At 30.0% G+C, this 22,682-nt stretch overlaps 1 protein-coding gene and 1 long non-coding RNA gene across 3 annotated transcripts in view; one reads left to right on the top strand and one right to left on the bottom strand.

The window, feature by feature from the left end:
* Positions 1 to 22,682, bottom strand: part of LOC121123448 (probable G-protein coupled receptor No18) — a 208,575-nt gene that overhangs the window by 109,254 nt on the left and 76,639 nt on the right. For both annotated transcript variants that reach the window (XM_040718567.2, XM_071890443.1), the window contains exon 2: positions 16,745 to 16,892. In XM_040718567.2, coding sequence (XP_040574501.1) covers positions 16,745 to 16,892 — 148 coding nt within the window. The remainder of the gene's footprint in view (positions 1 to 16,744; positions 16,893 to 22,682) is intronic.
* On the top strand, positions 940 to 1,847 carry LOC139906120 (uncharacterized). The gene is made up of 2 exons (XR_011781412.1): positions 940 to 1,450; positions 1,511 to 1,847. It is a non-coding gene; the product is annotated as an uncharacterized lncRNA (long non-coding RNA).

The raw sequence follows: 22,682 nt of genomic DNA, 5'->3' as shown, positions 1-22,682 counted from the left end.
ATATTCATAAGAAAATATTATTGGAATATTTGTTGAATAGCGTAAACCTATTTTTTGTAATGTATTTACCAAAACCCCTTTGATTTTTATAGTAGTATATTACAGAAACAATAAATCGACTTTTTTCTATTTATAATTATTATCAGTTGTTTCATCATGGTTTCAATGGAAATCAATAATTAAAAAAAGTATTCTATACAATTGTTTATAACTATTAGTAATGAGGCTTGGTTCAAGCTCAAATTTTCTCTACGGAAACATCGGAGGTACAGTTCTAATGCAACAATGCAGTAGGTAAGTAAAATTAAAATATAACCAAACACTTTCTTCATTTTTATTACATGTTAGGAGTTTGTCTAGTATTCATTGATATCGAGATCAATGTCAATATTTTGAACGATTTATTTTCATTCTGTGGGATAAGATATTCATATTAAGATTGAATACATTACAACAGAATAAAACAAAGCAAAAATATTATTTAGAATAGATTTTCATAGGCAATAAAATAATATTTATCATAATTTATAAAGAAAAGTAAGTTGTTTTACATTCGTCATTTCTGGTTATGTAGTTTAATTAAAGATCTTGGGACTAAACTGCAACTTCTGATATGATCATTACGTGGTTTCAAAAAGGGTTTTCCTCTAATACTCTTTACAAAAACCATTCCAAGACTTAACTACTCGAACAAATTAATAAATTTTAAACTAACCTTAACTTTTTTATATTTGTGTAAATATACTTTGTTTATAACCTTATTGTTATGTATTTAATATCTCCCTACATGTTTTTATCTTCTTCGTTTATGTATTATAAGTACTGTGTTTTACGTGTTATAAATAGTATCGTCTTTTGTAAATATATTAGAGTATATTTAAAAGACACATGATCCAGTGTTACATTATTCCTCCACGTGAATTCTTCTCCTTGTGTCTCTCGGTCATCCTGGATTTCTTCACCTTATAAAGAAGTTTGACTCTCTCCCTCGTCAAGACGCAACATTGGCGACGAGGATGGGATCAGGATCACGTGACCTCCCTGCTGTGGGATCGTCGGCGAAGCTAGCCCTGTTGGAGTTGGGTAGCCCTTTTTCGTCGATGGGGAGAACGCTCGTTCGTCTGCGGAAGGCGGAGCAATATGGACTGCCTATGTTTGGGCCTCGTGGAGGAAGGAAGAGAACCTTGGTCACTTTCAAGAAGTGAAGTGTGTGTCCGGATCAGGGACCACATAATTAAAAATGGGTTTAGTCCTACACAATTTTGGTTCTCTACTGTTCCTACTCTCCCGTTCACATCATTGGCTAATGGATGTGGAACGGTCTCTCTTCTGGATCATCCCGAGTTGGATGAGGGTACATCGAGCAAGATGTCTCCCAGGGACGAGCAGGGTGCTCGGGTCCTTAAAACCTCAACAAGGGTGAATGTTATTTCTCCCAGGGACGAGCAGGGTGCTCGAGTCCTTAAAACTTCAACAAGGGTGAATGTTATTTCTCCCAGGGACGAGCAAGGTGCTCGGGTCCTTAAAACCTTTATGAGGAGTATTGTCCTCCTTTCTCCGGTGCGCGTGCTGAGAGCACGGCACGTCTATGGAGATAAACTTTTGCTGTACAAGGAAGAATGTTTTGTCCTCGCCTGGACATGGATGGAGCGGATCTATAGGTTGCTGTTCATGGAGAGGAACCTGTTTAAGCACCGCCATGGATTTGGTGCTTGGGGGTGATGTTATGTATTTAATATCTCCCTACATGTTTTTATCTTCTTCGTTTATGTATTATAAGTACTGTGTTTTACGTGTTATAAATAGTATCGTCTTTTGTAAATATATTAGAGTATAGTTAGAATACACATGAGCATATGATCTAGTGTAGCAATATTCCTCCACGTGAATTTTCTCCTCATTTCTCTCGGTCATCCTGGATCTCTCCTATTATAAATAAGCTTGTGTCTCTCCCTCGTCAAGACGCAACACTTATAATGAATAAGAAAGTAAAAACATTCTAGAGAAGAATCATTTTAACGTTTATTATTTATTTTTTAAATATATTAATTACCTCCTTAGAAAATATTATAAATATAATTTAATGGCTTTTATTGAAATTCCCTTAAAAAATGTCCAATAAAATACTTATATCTGAGTTCTTTTGTATTAATTTAACTTGATTTCATACTTGCTTTAAACTCCTAAAATCAAATATCAAAACAATCAATCAAAAAAAAAAAGGCCCGGAATTGAAATAAAAATAAAGTAATAAGCACATAATTACAATTAAATAATAACTTATTTCAGCACTGATATATATAACTTTTTGGTCCTACAATCTCTATTTGTACTTAGGGGTAGGCAAAGCAAAGAACACATGGGAAAGTCTGAGCAAGACGTATGGTACTACTGAGTTAAAGACCATATTAAGATCAGTTGCATGTTATATAATTTTGGGAAGGATAAAATGTATTACTTCTATGGAGAGGAGAATCGTCAACATTTATAAAAGCATTTGTGTTGGAAAAATATTATCAAATTATATTTAAATTTATATATGATTATTTTTAATTGATTTCAAATAGAATAATACCAAAAAGTAAGCGGGCTTACTTTTTTTATAGCAAGATGTACTTTTAAATATGTTTATTAGTGAAATTTAATAATTTAATGTGTTAATACTTTCCCAGTGGAAATTATATTTGAAAAGGATGCCGGGAAATAACAGGTTACCGTTAAGAAATGATAAATATTGTGAAATTCAAATATTTCTTTTTATATTTATGAAAAAATTATAAATATATCTTAAATACTCATGTTTTTCATTTGTATCGTTCCACAAATAGTGTAAAAGTTGTTTTTTAGAGCTCACAGGTACCATTTTTTATTTATTGAGGTTTTCGTTTTGTATGCTCAAATTACATAACAAATAAATCAAGGAAGAAGGATCACTTTAAAAAAATCACATAAATAAGCATTTTAGTTTATAAATATCCCTTTCCAAAAAAAAAAAAAAAAAAAACACTACCTAAACACTATAAACATATTACTTATCAAAAACAACCTGATGAAATCTTTCATCATACAGAATTTAGATCACACATGAAAGCATATAACTAAAACCAAAATAGGAGCAAATAAGAATAATATAAGCAGCAATACACCATTAAACTTACAAATTGTCTCCATAGTCAGGCTATTTCTTTTTAAAAGCTTCGTAAGATCTTACAATCCCCTTTAAAGTGTCTAAATATTTTGCGGATCGCCTCCATATTTCCATCCAGATCCAGAGGTGTCAGGAACCATCAAAAAGAAGGCAGCACACCTTGGAATAGCTGAGATGATAACAGCTCTTATCTCTTCTGCAGCTAAGGGATCATAATTTGTAATTTTGCTGGCAATAAAAGTCCTGGAGTTTAATAACGCTAATTCAAACAGCTTCGTCTTTCCTGTCGTTTTAAAAGTCCAAATAATCCAGTGCTTTTGTGAATTTTGATTCTTGGTCATCTAGTCTCTTTACATTAAAGGAAATAAATACTTTCAGAATTCAAACACTGGGACAATTTATGAAAGCGTGAATGGAGGAATGAAGAGTTTTTCCACTGTCTTCCTGTTATCCCGAGGAGAGAGATCTAAAATTTTTATAAAATTTTCACATATCAAAGTGACGTTACTCTTAATATCTCTCGAACATAACATTTACAAATGCCATGGTGTTGGAGGAATGTGATTCTTAGCAGTTCTAAATAGTGGAAAACAAAATTTACCTTTAATAAATAACCATGATATTTTGGAAGGTCATAAACAGTCAAAATAGATTTAATTATACCCATACTTTCTTGGCAATTCGGATCCTCTGCATTGTTGAAAAAATGTTTATTTGCTACAGTTTGATGGATTATATTGATGGCATTGTTCGACTCATACGTTCGTACCACTTTGTTAAATTTCGTAAGCCGATACGACCACAATAAAAAAAAATTAAATATCAGAAAAAAAAAAACTTAATCTTTGGTGGAGCTGGATGTTGTACAATTGAGAAAGAAACCCCCGAATTACACGTGCGTCAATTGATTCCATGTAATTCTTTTTATAAAAATATGAAACATGTGAAATATCATACTGCTTCTAAAACCAATTACATAAAATTTACGTGGCACGTACAGAGTTGGAGCCCAAAGCTTGCAGTAGCAATTAATTACGATTTTATTCCTGTTATTTTTTATTAGATGGTTTCATTATACTACCCAAACGACAGTTGAACCAGGTTATGTTTTTATCACATGTTACTAAATGTACAAATGTTGGACTAATAACAAAAATGCCACACAAGTACAATCTCCTCAACACTGTTGTCAGTGTCGAGAAGGCTGTAGTGACAGTTTATATCTTCATCCGGACTCCCTATAATATCTAAAAAACCATTACAGTCCAAAACAGCCAAGAAAAACCAAAACTTCTGGAGCCTCCAGCCTTTCCTCACCCCCTGGATTTTTCAGTTCAGGCCGTCTACCTAACCTCACCAAATTTTAATTCTCTGTCATCATGACAGGGTGTTAGGCGATGAACAAAGCCTTCATCGTGAAGATTTATTAATCTATTCACCTGGGTGTTAAAGCTGTTATTGCTTTTGAAAGAGGACATATTGAATAAAAAATATAGCTGTATATAGTATTTAAACATACCACACAGTGCTATTGAATTGTTTTTTCTTTCTTTCTTAAAAATAACGTTTTTAGTGATTTTGTATTTCAACATAAGTCCCCATTCAGTAAATAATTTGAGTGTTTTTGGGTTGATTCCAAGATCTTATTTCCTTTTTCTAAATGTCTAAGGTGCATTATATATGTTACATCAATATAACCAAATATAGAATACCAAAACTTAGTTTTAGTATTCCATGATGTTTGTTATCAAAATCTATGAAGTAAAAAAAAAAAAACCCCATAAAAATATAAGATTTTTTTTTTCAAGGAAACCAGTGTTGTTATTTTTTTTTGACAGATAATCAGTAAAGGGGTTTTATGTATTGAAAAATGGGGATCAGAGAAAATGTTGACTATATGCAGAATTTTTCTGTAAAAAATGCAAGAGTTTTTATAGGCGTAAAATCTCAGGAAATCCTGAGAGAAACTTTAAAAACTACCTTTCATCCATCATTTTCGACTCTTAAGTATAATTTTATGTATACTGACAGAGATCTATCTCATTATTTTATGTTTTTGATAAAAACGTAAGTGGGTTATTGAATAAAATTCAGATAATAGAAAAAAAAATCTTAACGATGAAGATGAAAAGGTTCCAGCATTTTAGCATTTGATATTATCTTAAATTGATGGGATGTTATTAATAAACGTGAGTTATACAAAAAAGAAAGAAGAAAATGATATTTATCGAATTACTTTATAATAATACCAATCCATTGTTACAAGGAAGCGCACTAGCAGGACTCTGGACACACTGAAATTTCAGTTCAAGCAAGTCCGAAGTCCATAAATTTTGTCTGACAAAAAACTGAAATCAATGTGGTACAAATACAATGTTTTGGATAAATTTCAGATCAGTTCAAAAAGCCCTAGATACGGCCAGTTGCACATTTGAATATTAATATGAGAAGCTGTAAATATTGCACTGTCTCAACATAAATTTTGCATTTGATGAACATCCCAAAAAGGGATGACACCCACCACCGTCAGATAAGTAACCTTCAAAGGCCATTCCTAACACCTCAATTTATATTTAGGATTTCATCCTCTTAGTGGTTATTTAAATAATGACGGTGGGTTTATTTTTGGGATACCCAAAAACAGCCCAAGATTTGGGTTGTATAAGGGAGTTGGGAGGGGCACTTGATTTCATCCCATTTTCGGACACGGCAGTACTCGAAAACAACCCAACATTTGGGTTGTATAAGGAGGGGCACTTGCTGGTTGTTTATGTAGGAGTTGTGATATTGGGGGTATATTTCAGGTGAGATATGACGTAACACCATTTGGAGGAGGCCCTTATTTTATATTCTAGGGTGGACGTTTTCTCTGGTCGACGTTTTGTCAATTCGTCGTTTTGTCTAGTCGACGCTTTGTCTATTCGACGTTTTGTCCATTCAATATTTAGTCGGTCGACTTTCTGGCAGTTGACGTTTTGACCATGCACCTAAGAATACATTCAAATCCACGAGTGACATAGTCTAAGTTTACAGTTCCGGTGGCAAGGACAGGTTTGATGACATTTATCTTATTTTTTGTTATGGAAGCTGTTAGCGTCCCAATTAAAATTGCAGGGTTTTTTCTTCAGTATACGGATTAAACTTACGTAGCCAATGTGTTCCAATGGATATGGCTTTTAAGCGATCACTTTTTTAATGTTTTTTAATTTGAAAGTGCAAATACAATTTTATTTTCTCGGCACCATACTTTTGAACTTGTTATTGATGATGATTAACGATATGAAATGAATTAACAAATCTGTATATTTATTCCAATTAAAAGCAGAAAATTGTCGATCAATAAATTTGGAGAAAATAGCAACTGGGCATATTGCATTTAATAGTTTGATTTTCCTTTTTTTACGTTATGATTGGTTGATAAAAACTTTGGGATTTGAGCAGGACATGCCAATTAAAACTAAATAATACAGTGCTATATGCAACTGTTTCCACTATTGAATCCACAATAAAACTAATAATTCAGTTTCCATGAAGATATTTGTAATATTATTTTATTCTGATGTGATAGCGTTCTATATTCGTTCAAGAATGAGGTTTGACATGATTTGTAGGAAAATAGTTTTTTTATTATTATGTATCTGCTGCATGCAATCATCTACGCTTCATAGCTGTATGAAGAAATATTGTTATTTATGTTACTTTAAATTAATTGTTCGGTATCAGTGTGTCTTTAAGGAATCATTTTATCTTTTTTGATATCTTGAGGTCATCGTTCAGTTATCATTTCTGTCTAAATAGACAGTTTTTCTTATCATATATCATCTTAAAGATGATAAAAGAAGTTATGTCTATTGATTTTCTTTTTATTAAATATCAACAAGTATGTTTGAGCGCCCACTGATATACCTCCATACCCAATGTTACTAGAACAAGGTTAGGTAACAAGGAAGTGGATGGGTAAGTATATCAGCTTTGTTAACTAAATATATCTCTCTTTCTATTTGTGGGGACGTCATTGGGACGAGTCTTGGTTTTTATACTACACAAATTTAAAAAGTAAAAATTTTTTGGTTACTAGATATTTTTTAAGCGATATTGAATTATATATACTGCCATAAGTAAGTTTTTAAATTTCATAAATTATTAATACATACATTAAACATATGTTAATAAATAATATGTTATAATATTTTTGATTTATCATATATTTTATTTGATTAGATAAATAAAACTAAAAGAGTGTCTAAAATGGCTATTTGTAAAACCCAAGAGGCATTTCATACCACTGATTCCTGGAAGACCAGGTAAGAAGGAAGGCTTGGATTTTGGCATATACAAAAAAAAGACGAATTCAATATTGATAAGCCAGAATTCGTGCTCATCATTTTAATACTTAGTGTTCGATAATTATATTAAATTTAAAAACTTACCATTGCCAATATGTTTAGTAAATATGGCTTAAGAAATGTCCTTCACATACATATTTTATTTTAGACGAAAAGATACTTGAAGAATCAAGTATCCCTAACGCTGTTGATGCAACGGAATTAAGTGAAATCTTATCAGTTATTGTCGACGTAGTCGGATCGGCAATTGAAACTTCTGATGAAATCCTTAGCAAGACTGGAGGAAAAATATTATTGAAGGTATTGATGTAAACCTTAATGAACGATCAAGTTATTAACCTCCTCAGCCAACACATTTGAGATAGTTGATGAGCTATAGTGTGTTCAAACAGAGCAAAAACGATATCAATTTTTTCTTGACTATTGACCATCTGAATGAAGATTTGCATAATACAAAGGCTCCATAACCAAATCTTCAAGTTCTGTCTAAATTCATCATAGAGCTAAGGTTACATCTTATCATCTGAATTCTTAGTCCAGGAGACACTATGTCATGGAGAAGTGGGAAAAAACGTCTTGGATCGATATTTAAGAATATACAAAAGTCACACTATTACTCTTATCCTAAATCAGATCATAAAATGATCGACATCGGTATTGAGATAGTCCTACTAAAAAAAGTTTTGGAAATCCCAGATGGGCAGTGGAGCACAAAATTTTTATCAAAGTACTACAAACACGTTTTATTCATAATTTTACCCCTTTTTTTAATTAAAAAAGATCTCTAATTTATTTTTTACACAGTTATATCCACCACCTTACAATATACTTTTAGAAAATGAGTAACTTTAATTTCCCAAAAGGAGTTTGAAGATGTTTTAGATAGAGGCTTTCTATTTTTACTCAAAATTACCAAGATTATGCAAACCTATGTCGTGCCTCAGAGGTAGCTGAGATGGAATACGAAGAAAAAACTATATTAGAAACTAACCCATCAAAAGGACTTAAAAACTTGGTTCTAAAGATTGATCGACGACTGTAATCAAGAAAATTATTTAACGTGGCCTAACAATAACAGACCCACTATAATTTTTAAAACTCTTACATAAGAGCTTGCAACGGTTTGTTTGTGGTGATAGAGCTACTTTTCATCGATCTAAATCGGGAACGCATACGAGTTTTACGGAAGATTGCATTTCCAAATCCATAAAATAAAACATTTTAAAGGTTCTGGACCCGATGGTATGGGTGGAAGGATTTTTACTCAATGCGTGGATTAGGTAGTTCTCTTCTTAGCCCAACTGGCAAAGTCAATGGAAATGCATGGAAAACTTCCAAAATTAGTTTCCAGAGGTCGGATTGCTCTTATCCGTAAGAGAGGTGTGGCAACAGATAATAATTGGTTACCAATATCAGTGCTCAAAGAGAACCAATTATAAATTATAAAATAATAATTGCTTTTGACTTCAGCAGGCCTTTTGATTCAATTCTACATGATCATGCCAATAAAGTAGTAAAAAACTCCTTGATAATTAATACTTTAATCCTGTCAGAGCTCTTCTCTATGGGTCATACGAAAAGTGACCATTTAGTTTTGAAGAAGAGCTGTCAGCAAGTCTGTTCTTCAGGTACCTTACTATTCGTTGCTGCATTAAATGATCTTGCAGGTTTTCATTTAAAGAAATTAACAGGTTTTGGAGTATATTTTGAGACATCTAAACATATAATTGATATGTACGCCGATGAAGTCACTTTAATGTTAAAGGCCAATTCTGAAAGACACTTAACTAAACAGAATGAGATGGTAATGTGTCAGATTGTAATGTGTCACACTTAATTGAGATTGTAATGTGTCAATATAATAAATATGAAATGAGATCCGGTTTAAAAATCTATAATAAAAATACCACAAACATTCCAATTGGTAAATGGAACACTGATAAAGATGCTTAAATTGCAGATTGTGCTGTTAGGAATGCAATTGGAATTCTTGGATCAGATTGGACAAAAACTTTTTCGAATGGGACGTTTCTGAATAAATATATTTATTCAGTTAATTATCTTGGGAAAAATTTAACCTTCGGAAAAGAATTGATCTGTATAACTTTATAATAGTTCCTAATATAATTTACAAAGCAACAGCTATTCCCTGGCTGGCCGAGAAAGCAATCAGAATGGAATCTAGGTGGCTAAATCGATTTTTTCATAGATTTTATTTATCTTTAATTAAAAGACACAAATGTCTAAAACTATCTCTACTCGCCAGAATAATCTCTAAATATGGAAAAAGTTTTAATTGATCTTACACAACATCCGAAGTTTTAGTGGTGATATTCTATCTCATCAAGTACGTGTTATGCTTATGCTTAGAAGATATTTCATTCATCTTTAGCAGTAATTTGAAAGATTTTGTGTAAATAGTTTAATAGTTGAATGTAATTATTTATTATCATGGACAAAAAGGGATCAATATATTAATTTACATAACAATATTGCTTCTATTAATAATTTAATGATGAATCCATCTTTTGGGACACACCGTAAATGAGAAATTACTCCTGATTGTATATACAGTAAAAACCCAGATCAATTTATTGCGTACTATGATAGGACTTAAAAATCTTTTATTACAACGTTTTAGTTTATTTGATATTATTTTGATAACATTACTCAGAAAATGAGGTCCATGCTCTTCTCAGTACTGATGGGTAGGAATTGAGTGGTGCCAGTTGTTACATGGATAAACTGATACCTTTCATGTTCCTTGGATTGTGCTTTAGCACTTTAGAAAAATAAAAATATGGGATAATTTTTTTGATGTTATTATTCTTGTCTGAAATTTAAGTATTAGCTTACATTGTTAAGCCCACTTCATTTTAAGAAAATATAAATAAATGTAGTTTATTTTACCCTCCGTTAGTGAAATGGGATATTTTACAGCACAATATTTATAAAAAAACTTTTTATCTTTTGAATCTACCTTTTATTGGCAATACTTTTTAGAAAGCTTCTGAAACGTATAATATAATATTAGGAATTTCTTTATTTATCATGGTAATTCCTTGTTTAAGATTCGTTCGTATATTTTGCTTTCTTTACTTTAGGTTTTTTGAATTAAATGGATTATTTTGCTTACTCTTTTGTTTTTCTTTTGACTTCTTTGATTTTTCTTTTTATCAAATGGAGGACTGAGGCGTTTGAAAAGTAGCCACAGAGTTAAAATATTGTAGTTATTTTTTTATATAATACATGCAAATTCATCAAAAGAGCAAAAGGGGGATACCAATTTGATTTCTAAAATTCACATACACGAATTAATTTTTATCAGAAATGAAAATATAATGTTTTTACTACAAGAATATGAAATCAAATCTTGTTAAAAACCTCAATTTATGTTATTAAGATTACTTAAATATAAAAAAATTATTTTTTCACGATGTCTTATATTTATAAAAGTTTTTTTAGCATTTTAATTTATATTTTCTAGTAAAAAGTGAATGGAATACATACAAAAAAAATGACGTATCTTTTGAATTATCCATTATTTTATCTTATAATAAAATGTTTTATTGTTAGGATATCATCAATTTCTCTAAGCGTATTATTAAAAAAAGTGCACACGAAGGAAGGGTTAAGAGCTAAAATGATTAATTGATTAATAATTCAGTGAGAATATTTGTAAATGAGGTTAAAGAGCTGCTTTAAAGCTAATTGATATATGATAGTGGGGACAAATTGGTTATTTTTCTACAAAAAAAAGGTCTTTTTTTTTTTTCAATTTCGTTGCTGTCTTCTTTTGTATTATGTTAAGTTTAGTAAGTTTAATTCATTATTTGTTACTTGATCAAGTTAATAATGTCATTAAAATAAGTACTTATATGTCTATGTAATATTGTTAAAGTAATAGTTAGATTATAAAATATACGAATGAACACGATTATTGTCTATTAATATTTTTTAATTATTGCTTTTTATAAATTATTCCCACTTTCCCTTCTACTTCTTGGGTATAAATTAGACACACATACTTGTTAATAATTTAGAATTGTGCAAAAAGAGGACTCTTGGGGTGTTAGGAAATTGGGATTTAAATAATGAAAAATAATATTTTTATGAAATTAAGAAAAGACAACTCAAAAACAAATTTGTGATACATTTAAATATTATATTAAGGTATATTTTTATACCATATGCCCTTCTTCACAGATAATAACTACCTCGACATGGTGGTAAACATGGTAACATCAAGGACATTATAGGATGGATATGCAGTATTGAACTGCCGTCCTAAGTCCTAAATAAGAACTGACACAACAATATTGATGCACATTACATGGATTATAGTAATGTGCAAGTTGACGTTTATCTCAGGAGTCGGGTTGAGTTTTCAAAAATTATACACCTTTAACAAAAAATACTTCGTTCCTCACTTGCTATTCTTTTTTTTATGTAGCATTCATCATCCTATGTATTTAATCGATTGAAGATAAATGTCAATTCCAAGAGTGATCAAAAAGTCTTTTCAAATTAATGAATTGTGAGAATATGAAAGGATTATGTAAGAAAGGATGTAATGTGTATAAATAATCTAATTCATCAAGTCTTATATGTTTTATCCATGCATATTTTTTGATAAATTGTAGTCTGTTAATAAACTTTTATAAAATGAAGTAGACAATTAAAATATATTTCATACAAGCATATTGGATATAAACACGACTGGTCAATTTAAATAAATTTACAAAACTATTTATATAGTCGTACATATACAAAACTTGTTGGTTTTGGCAGAATCTTTATTGTTTAAAATAACTTTTAGATATATTTGATTGCTTTTGCGATACCTGTACTTAGCTTTATATTTTATAGTTTGCGTGTGATTAAAGGTAAAACTAATGATTAATCTCTGTTTTTCTTTTAATTAGAAGAATGTTTGCTGGAGTAGAGTTTGAGTTACTAGAGGCTTCTAAGAACAGTTACATAGATGGTTCTAAATTTCAATATCCTCATAATTCGGATCTTTTCTCCCGTTCTATAAAATATCCAAATTTAAAAAAAATACTATTAGGAATGTAACATTCTCCTCTATAGGTGCTTGTAGATATTTGGTGTGCCAATATGAATAAAATCTTCTACAAAATTATGAAAAGGAGACAATCCCAATTTATATTCTTACTTCATGTAAACACAGAGTCCAATATTTCATTAACATATTTTGCCAATTATAGGCTTTATATCAAAAATAGTGGTATGAGGTATGATTACTAAGACATTAAGTTATAATTTAAAATATTTATTTGATTTAAAATATATATTTTGAGCCTCAATATGAGATTTCAAATAAAATCTATGAATTCCAATTGATTGCCGATCCATTTTGGCTAATTTAAGTGCAATTTCCGTAGTTGACGGGGAAAATGTATTGTAAGATATGGATGATAATTTGTCGAACATATAAATGAATAATATATCTAATTTTGAGAGAAATCATTTTTGCTTACTTATGTGTTGACAGCCCAACGTATTTCTATAAAATGTTTGGTATCAATGACATAGCCAAGTACAAAATATCTAGTTTATTCAAGTAAAAAGTTTCTTTGTAAAATTTTAATTTTGTGTATATGTTCAGAGAGATATGTTACAATATAGAAAACTATATTGAATAAATAAAAGTTTGTTTGTCTCTCTCTGTATTAATAAAATAGGTTGTGGAAAAATATTTTCGTATATCCCGCCCTTTTTTTAACTAAGAGGATTGGTGAGGGGGGTGAGGGGGGGGGGTTAATAGTTTAAGGCACCTAAAAAATGGTTGAATACTCTTTGCCCTCAGATTGGATCGTAGGTAATATGGGATTGCTTAAAACCACCCCCGATTCTTCCAATACATCCAAGGAGCCTCTTTAATACTAAAAAAAAATAGTTCCATACCCTTGGGTTGTGCAGGGTACTCATCTTCATCTGATCTTTTAATATCCCTCCATGGTGAGCTTCTACTTTGGCCGAAAAATGAAGGGATGAATAGTGTAGGGGGTTGAGGTCTCGGCTCTGCAGGCATTTGAAATCTTTGACCAGAAGTGAGTAATGACCTGGTTACCTATGGATCCTTAAAAACCACCGACAAAGCATTATATACATCTAAGAAACCCCTCTTATAGCCAAAAGTCGTTTCAATCCCTCGGGCCTCGGGGGATTTTTAGCAGTCCCACACTAACCCTGGGCCAATCTAAGGGGTTAGGTTATTCAACTATATTTCATGGGTCCCTAAGTAATTTATTCCCCCTCCCTCCTTACCAATCCTCTCGATCCATTTCTAAGAACATTGGACTGAATTTAAAAAAATGCAATAATATGACATACACTTTAAGATACTATCTTGGAGGATGGAACACACAAATATGTTTAGATATTTATTATAAATCATATAAAGTGAATTTCTTTTGTGTTATTATTCATCATTAAGTTTGAGCAAAATACGCGCAATTTTTCCTAGGCAGTTTTCCTAACTGTCAATTTTCTTCCAGGGCAATCTTCCACGGGCAGTTTTCCGCGCATATAAAATATGAGTAGATAACTCATTTTGGTTATTGATGATTTCAATATGAAGTAAAGGTCATTTAAAAAAAAAACAGAGTACATGATAAAAAATAATAAATTTAACAAATGTGCGTAGCTAAAACTCAGCCAGAAATACTTTATTCTATTGTAGTCATTATTCCCAAACTGTTATGATTATTCTTTTATTATTGATGTAAGTATTGAGTAACTACGTGTGAGTGATATTGTGATAATCGGAGAGTAATACTAAAAAAAATTGAGGACATTCTTTTATGTTTTAACATCAAGTTATTCAATATATATATTTTTTCATTTCTCAACACACTAAAGTTGAACTCTCATCTTTCGCAAGTATAAATTCATTTCAAAATAATTAATATCTATTTAAATAATACGTACATATGTAAATAATATGTATAGATAAAAGAATTGAAATGAATACACTTTTGCCAATAAGTTTTGTCTACATTTGGAGGTAGAGTTTCATTGTTTTTTTAACTCTACACTTTGTGCGTTGAAGAAGAAATATTTTCAAATATGTGGAAAAAATTATTTGAAAAGAGAAAGTTCGTTATAGAGCTTAGAGTGCTCAATATATTTACAGATTTTTTTATTTGCTCAAAAAAACTGTTATTAAGTAATTATATTTAGTTTTTAATCCTTGATTTGAGCAATTTGATAACACATGGGATTAAAATTCCAGGCCTATAAAAAACAACAACACGTATTTTTCGTTCAAAAGCGGTTTATTTTGAATTTTTTATTATTGTCTTTATGCAGCAGAGTCTCTAGAACACTTTTCAAGCCATTGCTTAGCTTATTCAGTATTTATTCCCATCAAGAATAATTGTAAAATTAAAATAAGAAATAGTTTGTGATCCATTATTTTGGATATAACAAAAGTAGCGTCACACTTAGCTCAATGATTCACAAACTTAGGAACAAAATGTAACATTTTGACCGCTGTTTTTTGAATGTTGGTAATAAATGAAGTGGATAAATAAAAATAGTGTTGTCTATGTGTTATATCTATCAGCAATGGATCATTAAACAAAAAGAAATCGTAAATTTATTAAAGTTGAATTTTCAGGATCACAAATGTATTGCATCATTGTTGTGTCTTGACGAGGTTGAGGAGACACAAACTATTTATAGGTGGAGAGATCCAGGACGACCGAGATAAATGAGAAGAAGGAAAGGCGTGGAGGAATAATACAATGGTTTTTATAAGAACATCTCTATTCTTATTAACACAAAAACCTACTCTAATACATACGTAAAATACACGACTATTTATACTTAAAATCAGGTAAAAGAATGTACTTTACATATAAATATATATACAAGAAAATAAGAGAAGAAAAGAAGGGGGAAGAAAAACACTAATACATTACAATCATCGAAAAAGTTAAAAAATTAATGTTTCCGGAAAATTATATATCTAATTTATTATATGTTTTATGGAGACAATAACCTTTTTTGTCGTTTTTGACATTTGGCCTGAAAGATAGTTTTTATTAATTACGTCAAAGGAACTAAGAACAAAACAATTTGATAGTTACTCATGGCAGAAAACGATAAAAATACTTCTTAAGGTTAATTTAGAAAAAAATCAAACAACTACAATCTAAATACAATCCAATAGATTAGCGGAGGGCCTTCCGGAATGTAGGGTTTGATTTATTCCAATATTGTTTCAGATATCGAATTTTTACAAGCACTCTCCCTTTTGGTAGTACACAGGCAAGGTCTATCGAAAAAAGAATTGGCTTCATCTGTGGGAAAAATTTAGAGACATACAACCATTTTTTATTTTTGAGTGTAAATCAATTAGTTAAATATGGGACCACTTAACCAGGGATTTTTTTTCAATATTCAACTTCATTTTAAGACCTAAAGGTTTCTGTTTTATTTATATTCGTCTTAAGTTCGGGAAAAAAAAATATTTTAAAGAAAAAAAATATTTAATGGATAATAAAGTATTTTGTTTTTATTTAAAGTTGTTTTAGATCATGGTTCTAAAGAACTGTTATCATCCGGATTCGAGAACGTTATAAAATAAATGTTGACGACTGCTAAAATTGTGTGTCCTGAGGAACAACATGCTCTTGTCAACATTAGCTTAACAAAAATATCGTAGCAAGACATAATTTCAGAACTATGAGCAGGCTTTTAATTTAGTAAAGGTGTTGTTAAAATTGCACATACTTTTATTGAGTTCTTAAGATTTTCATAATGTAAAAATATAAAGAAAATTTATAAATTATAAATATATCTTTGCACTTATGATTGTATTAGTGACTAATTTATTATTTTATGTCATTTTAGCAATAATATCATGAGCCAGCCCATTTGTGATCAGATTAATCTGCATTGGACCACCAAACCAAAATGAGTTTGCCACCCTTTGCCTTACATAAAGTTCCCTGGTGATTTAAAATTAAATCGATCAATTTAATTTAATTGATATACGGAAGTATATCAGTCATTATCCCAACAATATGGTAAAGGTTTATATTGCAATCTTTTAGCCAATATTTATTATTTATTTCAGTACTTTCATTTGTTGAATATAAATGTCATTTATAGTCAAATTGACTAAGTTTGTTCTATATCCAATATTTTATGACGCAGATAATTATTTGAAAATCTTTATAAAAATACAAAACAATGAATTTGTAAATTATGGACTCACCTTCTGTCATATGAAGACTGATTGCTGCTGGGAGAACAAAGAGGCCAACCAAAAAGTCTGCGAATCCTAATGACAGAATGAAATAATTTGTTATGGTTTGAAGTCGAGGAACTGTGAGTATGGCCATTATGACTGTTGAATTCCCAATCTGAAAAAAATAAAAATGATTCTAGTGGTGAAAATTTTTTTTTTTTTTTATGTGTGAGCAAAATTTTTTTTTTTGTAGGTTAATTATAAATTGCATTTTGTTATTTTTCCGAACGTCATTGTTTTAGTTATTTATCCAATTATGTAAATAGTTTGAAGAATAAATTATAATTTTACCTTTTTTGTGCTTCATAAATAATCCCTAATAAATTTGTTTGCTAACAACAATTAAGTCAATTAAAGTCCATGTCATTGCTCCATCTAAAAATGACTACATTGTATCCAAACATAATTGGAAAATGGGACTAGTTGTCCTACTTTATATTTTCAAGCCCTAGCTACAAAATTTTAAAGGAAATGTTTACATTGAACGGAGCTTATATTTTTTGCCGAACTGTTTGTTTGTTAGTCACGAGGATTAGGCTTGTAACTCTGCCCCAACCTCTTTCAATCTTGCTGGTCATTTAAATAGTCTTCAGATTTGATATACTAAGGCTTAATCCGGAGTTTCATAAAAATTGGAAAATGTCTAGTTCAGTGAATATTTTTATTTTCGATCAGTGTTATGACACAAAAGATACTTTGTTCTAAGTTTCTCTTTGTCATATATTTTTCAATAACAAAGGATTATTGCCATTGTTATTATTAATCAGTGAATCATGATTGAACATGCTGTTGACTCATGCTTTATATCTTAAGATATCAAAATTACCATGATATAAATAAGTTTGTTATTTTATTATGCAAACTTGAAAGTCTAAAAGTTGAAAACGTCGCTTGAACAAGAAACGAAAAAGTTAAATATGAAGTGGTCTAATGTTCTACGAATAAGATTCAACATTTCTATGATAAAGCAAAAAAATTTATCAATCACTAAAAGCATAATAAGAAATATAAATGGCAATTGATACAAAAATTTAATACTAACTTGCAAAAAATGGTTGAGCTATACTTACTTTGCTAAGAATTGCAACAATATTTGTATATAATTAAGTATATGCAAGCATCTGTCCTAAACAAAATGTTATAAAAAAGCTATTGAAATATTACCCATAAAAACTTTTTATGTAGCTTATATTCTTCGTAGATGTTGTAAAATTTACAGACATGCTTTTTCATGTTGTAACTCTAACAAAATGAATTAGACAGTTTGAATATAAAATAAAAAAAGTATTCCATATCAAGTGTACAAGTGCATTTTTGGTAAGGGTGTTTATCTGAACAGAAGAACACTATTTCGATGCACTCAAGAGTTAGACTTGGGAGGTGGAAGCATTTTCTTGATTTTTCAAAAAGGTAAACTGAACTCCTTGGTTCAGTTTATCACTGGACATTGTGTCTTACACCCAAACTATCTCTCATGCACCATGACGTCACCCCACTATGTCGTGTGTGGTGTTTATAGAGATGAAGAACTACTTCATCTGGTTTATGAATGTCCTAAATTTATGATTGAGAGGACACAGCTTTGATAAATTTTTTAACCTTTTCAAGGAAATTACGTCTCTAACCTCTCCAGGTTTTTAATTGGTGGCTGGTTGAACAATGCCCCATCCCCAGCAAACGTTGAGGACAGACTGCATTAGGATACCTAATTCGGCAAACTATTACGAGTTATTCAACCCGTACTGTTATGCCCGTACTCATTGTATGTTTTATTTGAAATGTATCAATAAATGTTTTATTATTATTAAGAACCCTTTATCTGAAACTTATCAAGTAGTAGGGTGCGTTTTGTAGTCCATCAAAGTTTGGCCCTTTTCAAAGAATACTCAAACTTCAGTAGTATATAACTCCGTACAAACTCAACCAATTTCCAAAATGTTTGCTTTGAAATACTCACAAGAGTATGTACTTTAATTTATCTTAATTTTTTTTTCTTATCATTTTTTTTGCGAAATATTAAAAATGGCCAAGCTTCTAGTTTTATTTAACCATTTTGTTTGGAAGTTTAAACTAGGCATGCCCTATGACTATGCAAAAAATGTGAGATATTAATGGAATCATCTTTGTTAAGGCTTGTATTTGTATAAGGTCATGTTTGTCATAATTGTAATTTTTTTCATTTTATCCGAAAATATTAATTTTTCATTCCCAACACTTCAAGCATATGTAATCATCTCATATATGCAATTTTGTCAATAAGCAAACAATTTTCTCTTACAATATGAAATATTTTAATATTTCATCCATTTATGACGGTACTATACGTATAGTTATTAATTAATGTTACATATGATTACACCAACCACAGTTTTGATCATATTTTTTTGCTATTTTCCTTTTATGGGTAACATCACCTTACAGATTTAATTTAAATCAATCATATTACAGTTTATCGTAAAAATGACTGTCTTTTTGTCATTATAGTTTTTCATAAACTTTTTCTAATTTTTCATTTTTTTGATAATCAACAGATCAATTTTAAATTAAATTCAAATTAAATATCCTAAAAAAAAGTTCCATATCCTACAAAATCACATACTTATTTATAATTAATGATTCTGTAAAATCTTGAGAAACTCTCCCGTCGATTAAAGGCAAATAAATTGTCAGAAATATCCAAAGTAAAAACCTTTTTTCAGTTCTTTAGGGAAAATATAACATTATGCCGCACCAGGAGGCTGGAGAAAATTTAGAGTGACTTTATTGTTACATCTTTCCAGAAGGAAGTCCCCATTGGCCATAATATCTCACTTTTTTTAACTTGTGAGTAATCCAGAGCTTGTGAATGATTGATTATAAATATTCAAATCAATTCTCGATTCTGTTGCATCTCTTTAATTACGAACACCTAGTGATGCATCCGTTTACAGCATACATGAATGAAATTTCAAGGTACTAAGCAATGGTAGCAAAGCTCAATTTCCCCTCTAAAAGTTTATATTCGGTTTGGTAGTCTGCCATCGTACAAAAAATATTACTTTATTTTCCTCTGGACTTCGTTAACTGATCCTTTACACGACTAGTGCCGAAGAAATTTTCAAATTGAGCAAAATGAAGGTTCCCTTCGTAGCTTATCAGGTTTAAACAGACTTTTACAGTGTTGGTATTGACTAGCATAGTTGTCTAAAAAGTAAGAGGTGATTTGAAAATTTCTGAATGAGGTCTTCAAATATATATTTACTTGGCAATGCAATACCGTGATTATGTCATGGCAGTTGTAGTTGCAGATCTTAATACATGAGTAATTACAAAATTAATGACAATTTTTAGTATACCGAAAGGGAATCTGTTGACACTGATGACAACCTTGAAAAGTATCCTGAATACAAAGCTTTGATTTTCAAAAAAATCTTCAATTTCAACAAATTCACCTGTGTATACTAAAAAAACATCAATACTTTTTATAGAAAAATGAAAACATTTATTTCTATTATTTTTTTAATAATAGCTTTTTTCAATTGTAGGCCTAATTGAAGATGATTCCATTGAGGTAACACTTTCATTTTTTACATAGTCATAGTGTATAGTTAAATAGTATAAAAAATTACTAGAAATTGGATAATAAAACTTAAAACTTGACTGGGGTGCCATTTTTTATATTTCGCAATAATGTGAAAATGTTATTTTTTTACGTTAATATTCTTTTTTTATTAAAAAATATATTAAAGCACATGCTCTTGTGAGTATTGCAAAGCAAATATTATTGAAATTGGTGGAGTTTAAGTGGAGTTATGTCCCACTGAATTTTGAGTATCATACGAAAAGGACCAACCTTTGAGGGACTCCAAACGGGCCTTCGTACTCGCATCAGTATAAAATTTCAGATATAGTGTTCTTTTTTTACTATCAACACCCTTCTTAAAATTTGTCAAAATCGGTGTTGACCATCCCAAAATTTCTAAAAAATATGTACATTAGATATGAAATTCTCATATTAGAAATTGTTCAGGTGGCTCTCAATTCCAAATGGGGTCGAGACACAAAATGACAAGAAGTTATCAATTGATTTTGAGCCAAAAATGTATATAATAATAATTTTTGGGAAAAAAAAATTAATAAATTTATAATATTATACTAAATGTAACAGCTCCCTAAGTATCTCAACACAACGTCTGAGCCAGTTTTGGACATGTATGGCTTCTGTTTTGTTTGGGTTGTGCCAACGCAGTGACAGTTTCTTGCAACAAAAATATATATATATATATTTGACTGTATATAGATATATTTTAAGAATTGGTGTCCATTTCTGATTCCTAAAATTATTTAAAAGTTTGGGAATCCTTCATTTCAATACTCGTAAAAGATGTAAAATAAACTACGGCGTAAGGAAAGCATTTTACTTCTCCATAAGCTTCTTGAAATATTATTTAAAAAAAATAAATCAGATAAGTCTTGTGCATTTTAATTTATATATTTAAAAAGAAATTAATATATATTAATTTTTTTTTAAATGAATTCTTAAAACATGCTTTCAAATGAAATATTTTAAATATAAGCTAAATTTGTATAGTTTCTGAATCTTAATTATGTACTGAAAAAATTGGTGACTCTTGTATGAAATAGTTAATATATTAAAAGTGTCATTTTTGAATATTCTGGTTAGAATTCTAATATGAGCTCGCTAATTGATATAAAACCCTATGGCTTATGGTTCTTTTACTCGTAAAAAAACTATGTATTAGTAAATCAATAAACTAAAAAAAGATGACAATAGTAATTTATAATTGTCATTTAAAAATACAACACTTATAATTTATATAAAAAAAGGACTTAAAAACTTGCTCGACATCTGTTAATTAGAAAAAAAGTTTTCTGCCGTACATTTATCAAATTAACAATTACATTTTTAGACTCTCAATGCATGAGTAAATGTAAAACACAGTACACAGCCAATATGTCACCAGTCAACACAAAAGTAGGCTATAATGATTTTTCTCAAAGTTTTGTAAAAATTACATATGTATTCTTTGACGAATTTTCATCAAAATCTATCATCATATTAATATTGTTAACCCTTTATGGGTGTCTCGAGTTGCACTTAAAGTAGCCAATATTGATAGATTTTATGTAAAAGGACATATTGAGACCAGTAAAAGTCTCATAAATGAAATAAAGCATTTTATACTAAAACTTTATTCATATATATTTTAATAATTGCAAATTAATATATTTTTTGACTATTTATTTTGATCGATTAATTACATACAATTAGGTGTGAAATATCGTAATGGAACAATTATAATTTGACTCAATCTCTGTCTTGTATCTAGTAATATCAATAAACAAAATCATAATGGAAATATACGAATCCTTAGCCTTGAAAAGAGACTGACTAGTCTTGCTTCGTTCCGAACGAAATACCATATACAAAAGAAGTCATCTTTTCCTCCTGTGACTTTCACCATGTTATTTAAAAAAGATTAGGGTCTGATCTCTCTTTTTATGATAACCTTTCAAATACATCAAGTCTTTAAAAAATCTAATTTTATCTTAGTCCTATATTGATGTATATTCTTTTGTGATTGTTATTATAAAGTTTACCTTATTTGGTGTGAAAATAACTTTGTTAATAAAACTTTTCTATAGAACATTTTTTAAGTACGAGGTGGTCCATTTAAATTGGGAACATTATTAAAGGCTTATAACAAACGAACTAGATGGGGATCAAACCATACATTTTTTATATTTTAGAGTAAAAAAATAATGAGATAGATATTATTTATAATGAAATCTACCTTTCTGGTTAACCTCAGCCATACATTGCCGGAATCTTTGATAGGCCCAGGCGACCTCGTGCAAAGCCATCATTCTCATTTTAATGTACTTGTTTTGGAATTGTAATTTT

This window comes from Lepeophtheirus salmonis, chromosome 8 (assembly GCF_016086655.4).
Source record: "Lepeophtheirus salmonis chromosome 8, UVic_Lsal_1.4, whole genome shotgun sequence".
Lineage (NCBI taxonomy): Eukaryota > Metazoa > Arthropoda > Copepoda > Siphonostomatoida > Caligidae > Lepeophtheirus > Lepeophtheirus salmonis.
This window is presented reverse-complemented; position numbering and strand designations above follow the sequence as displayed.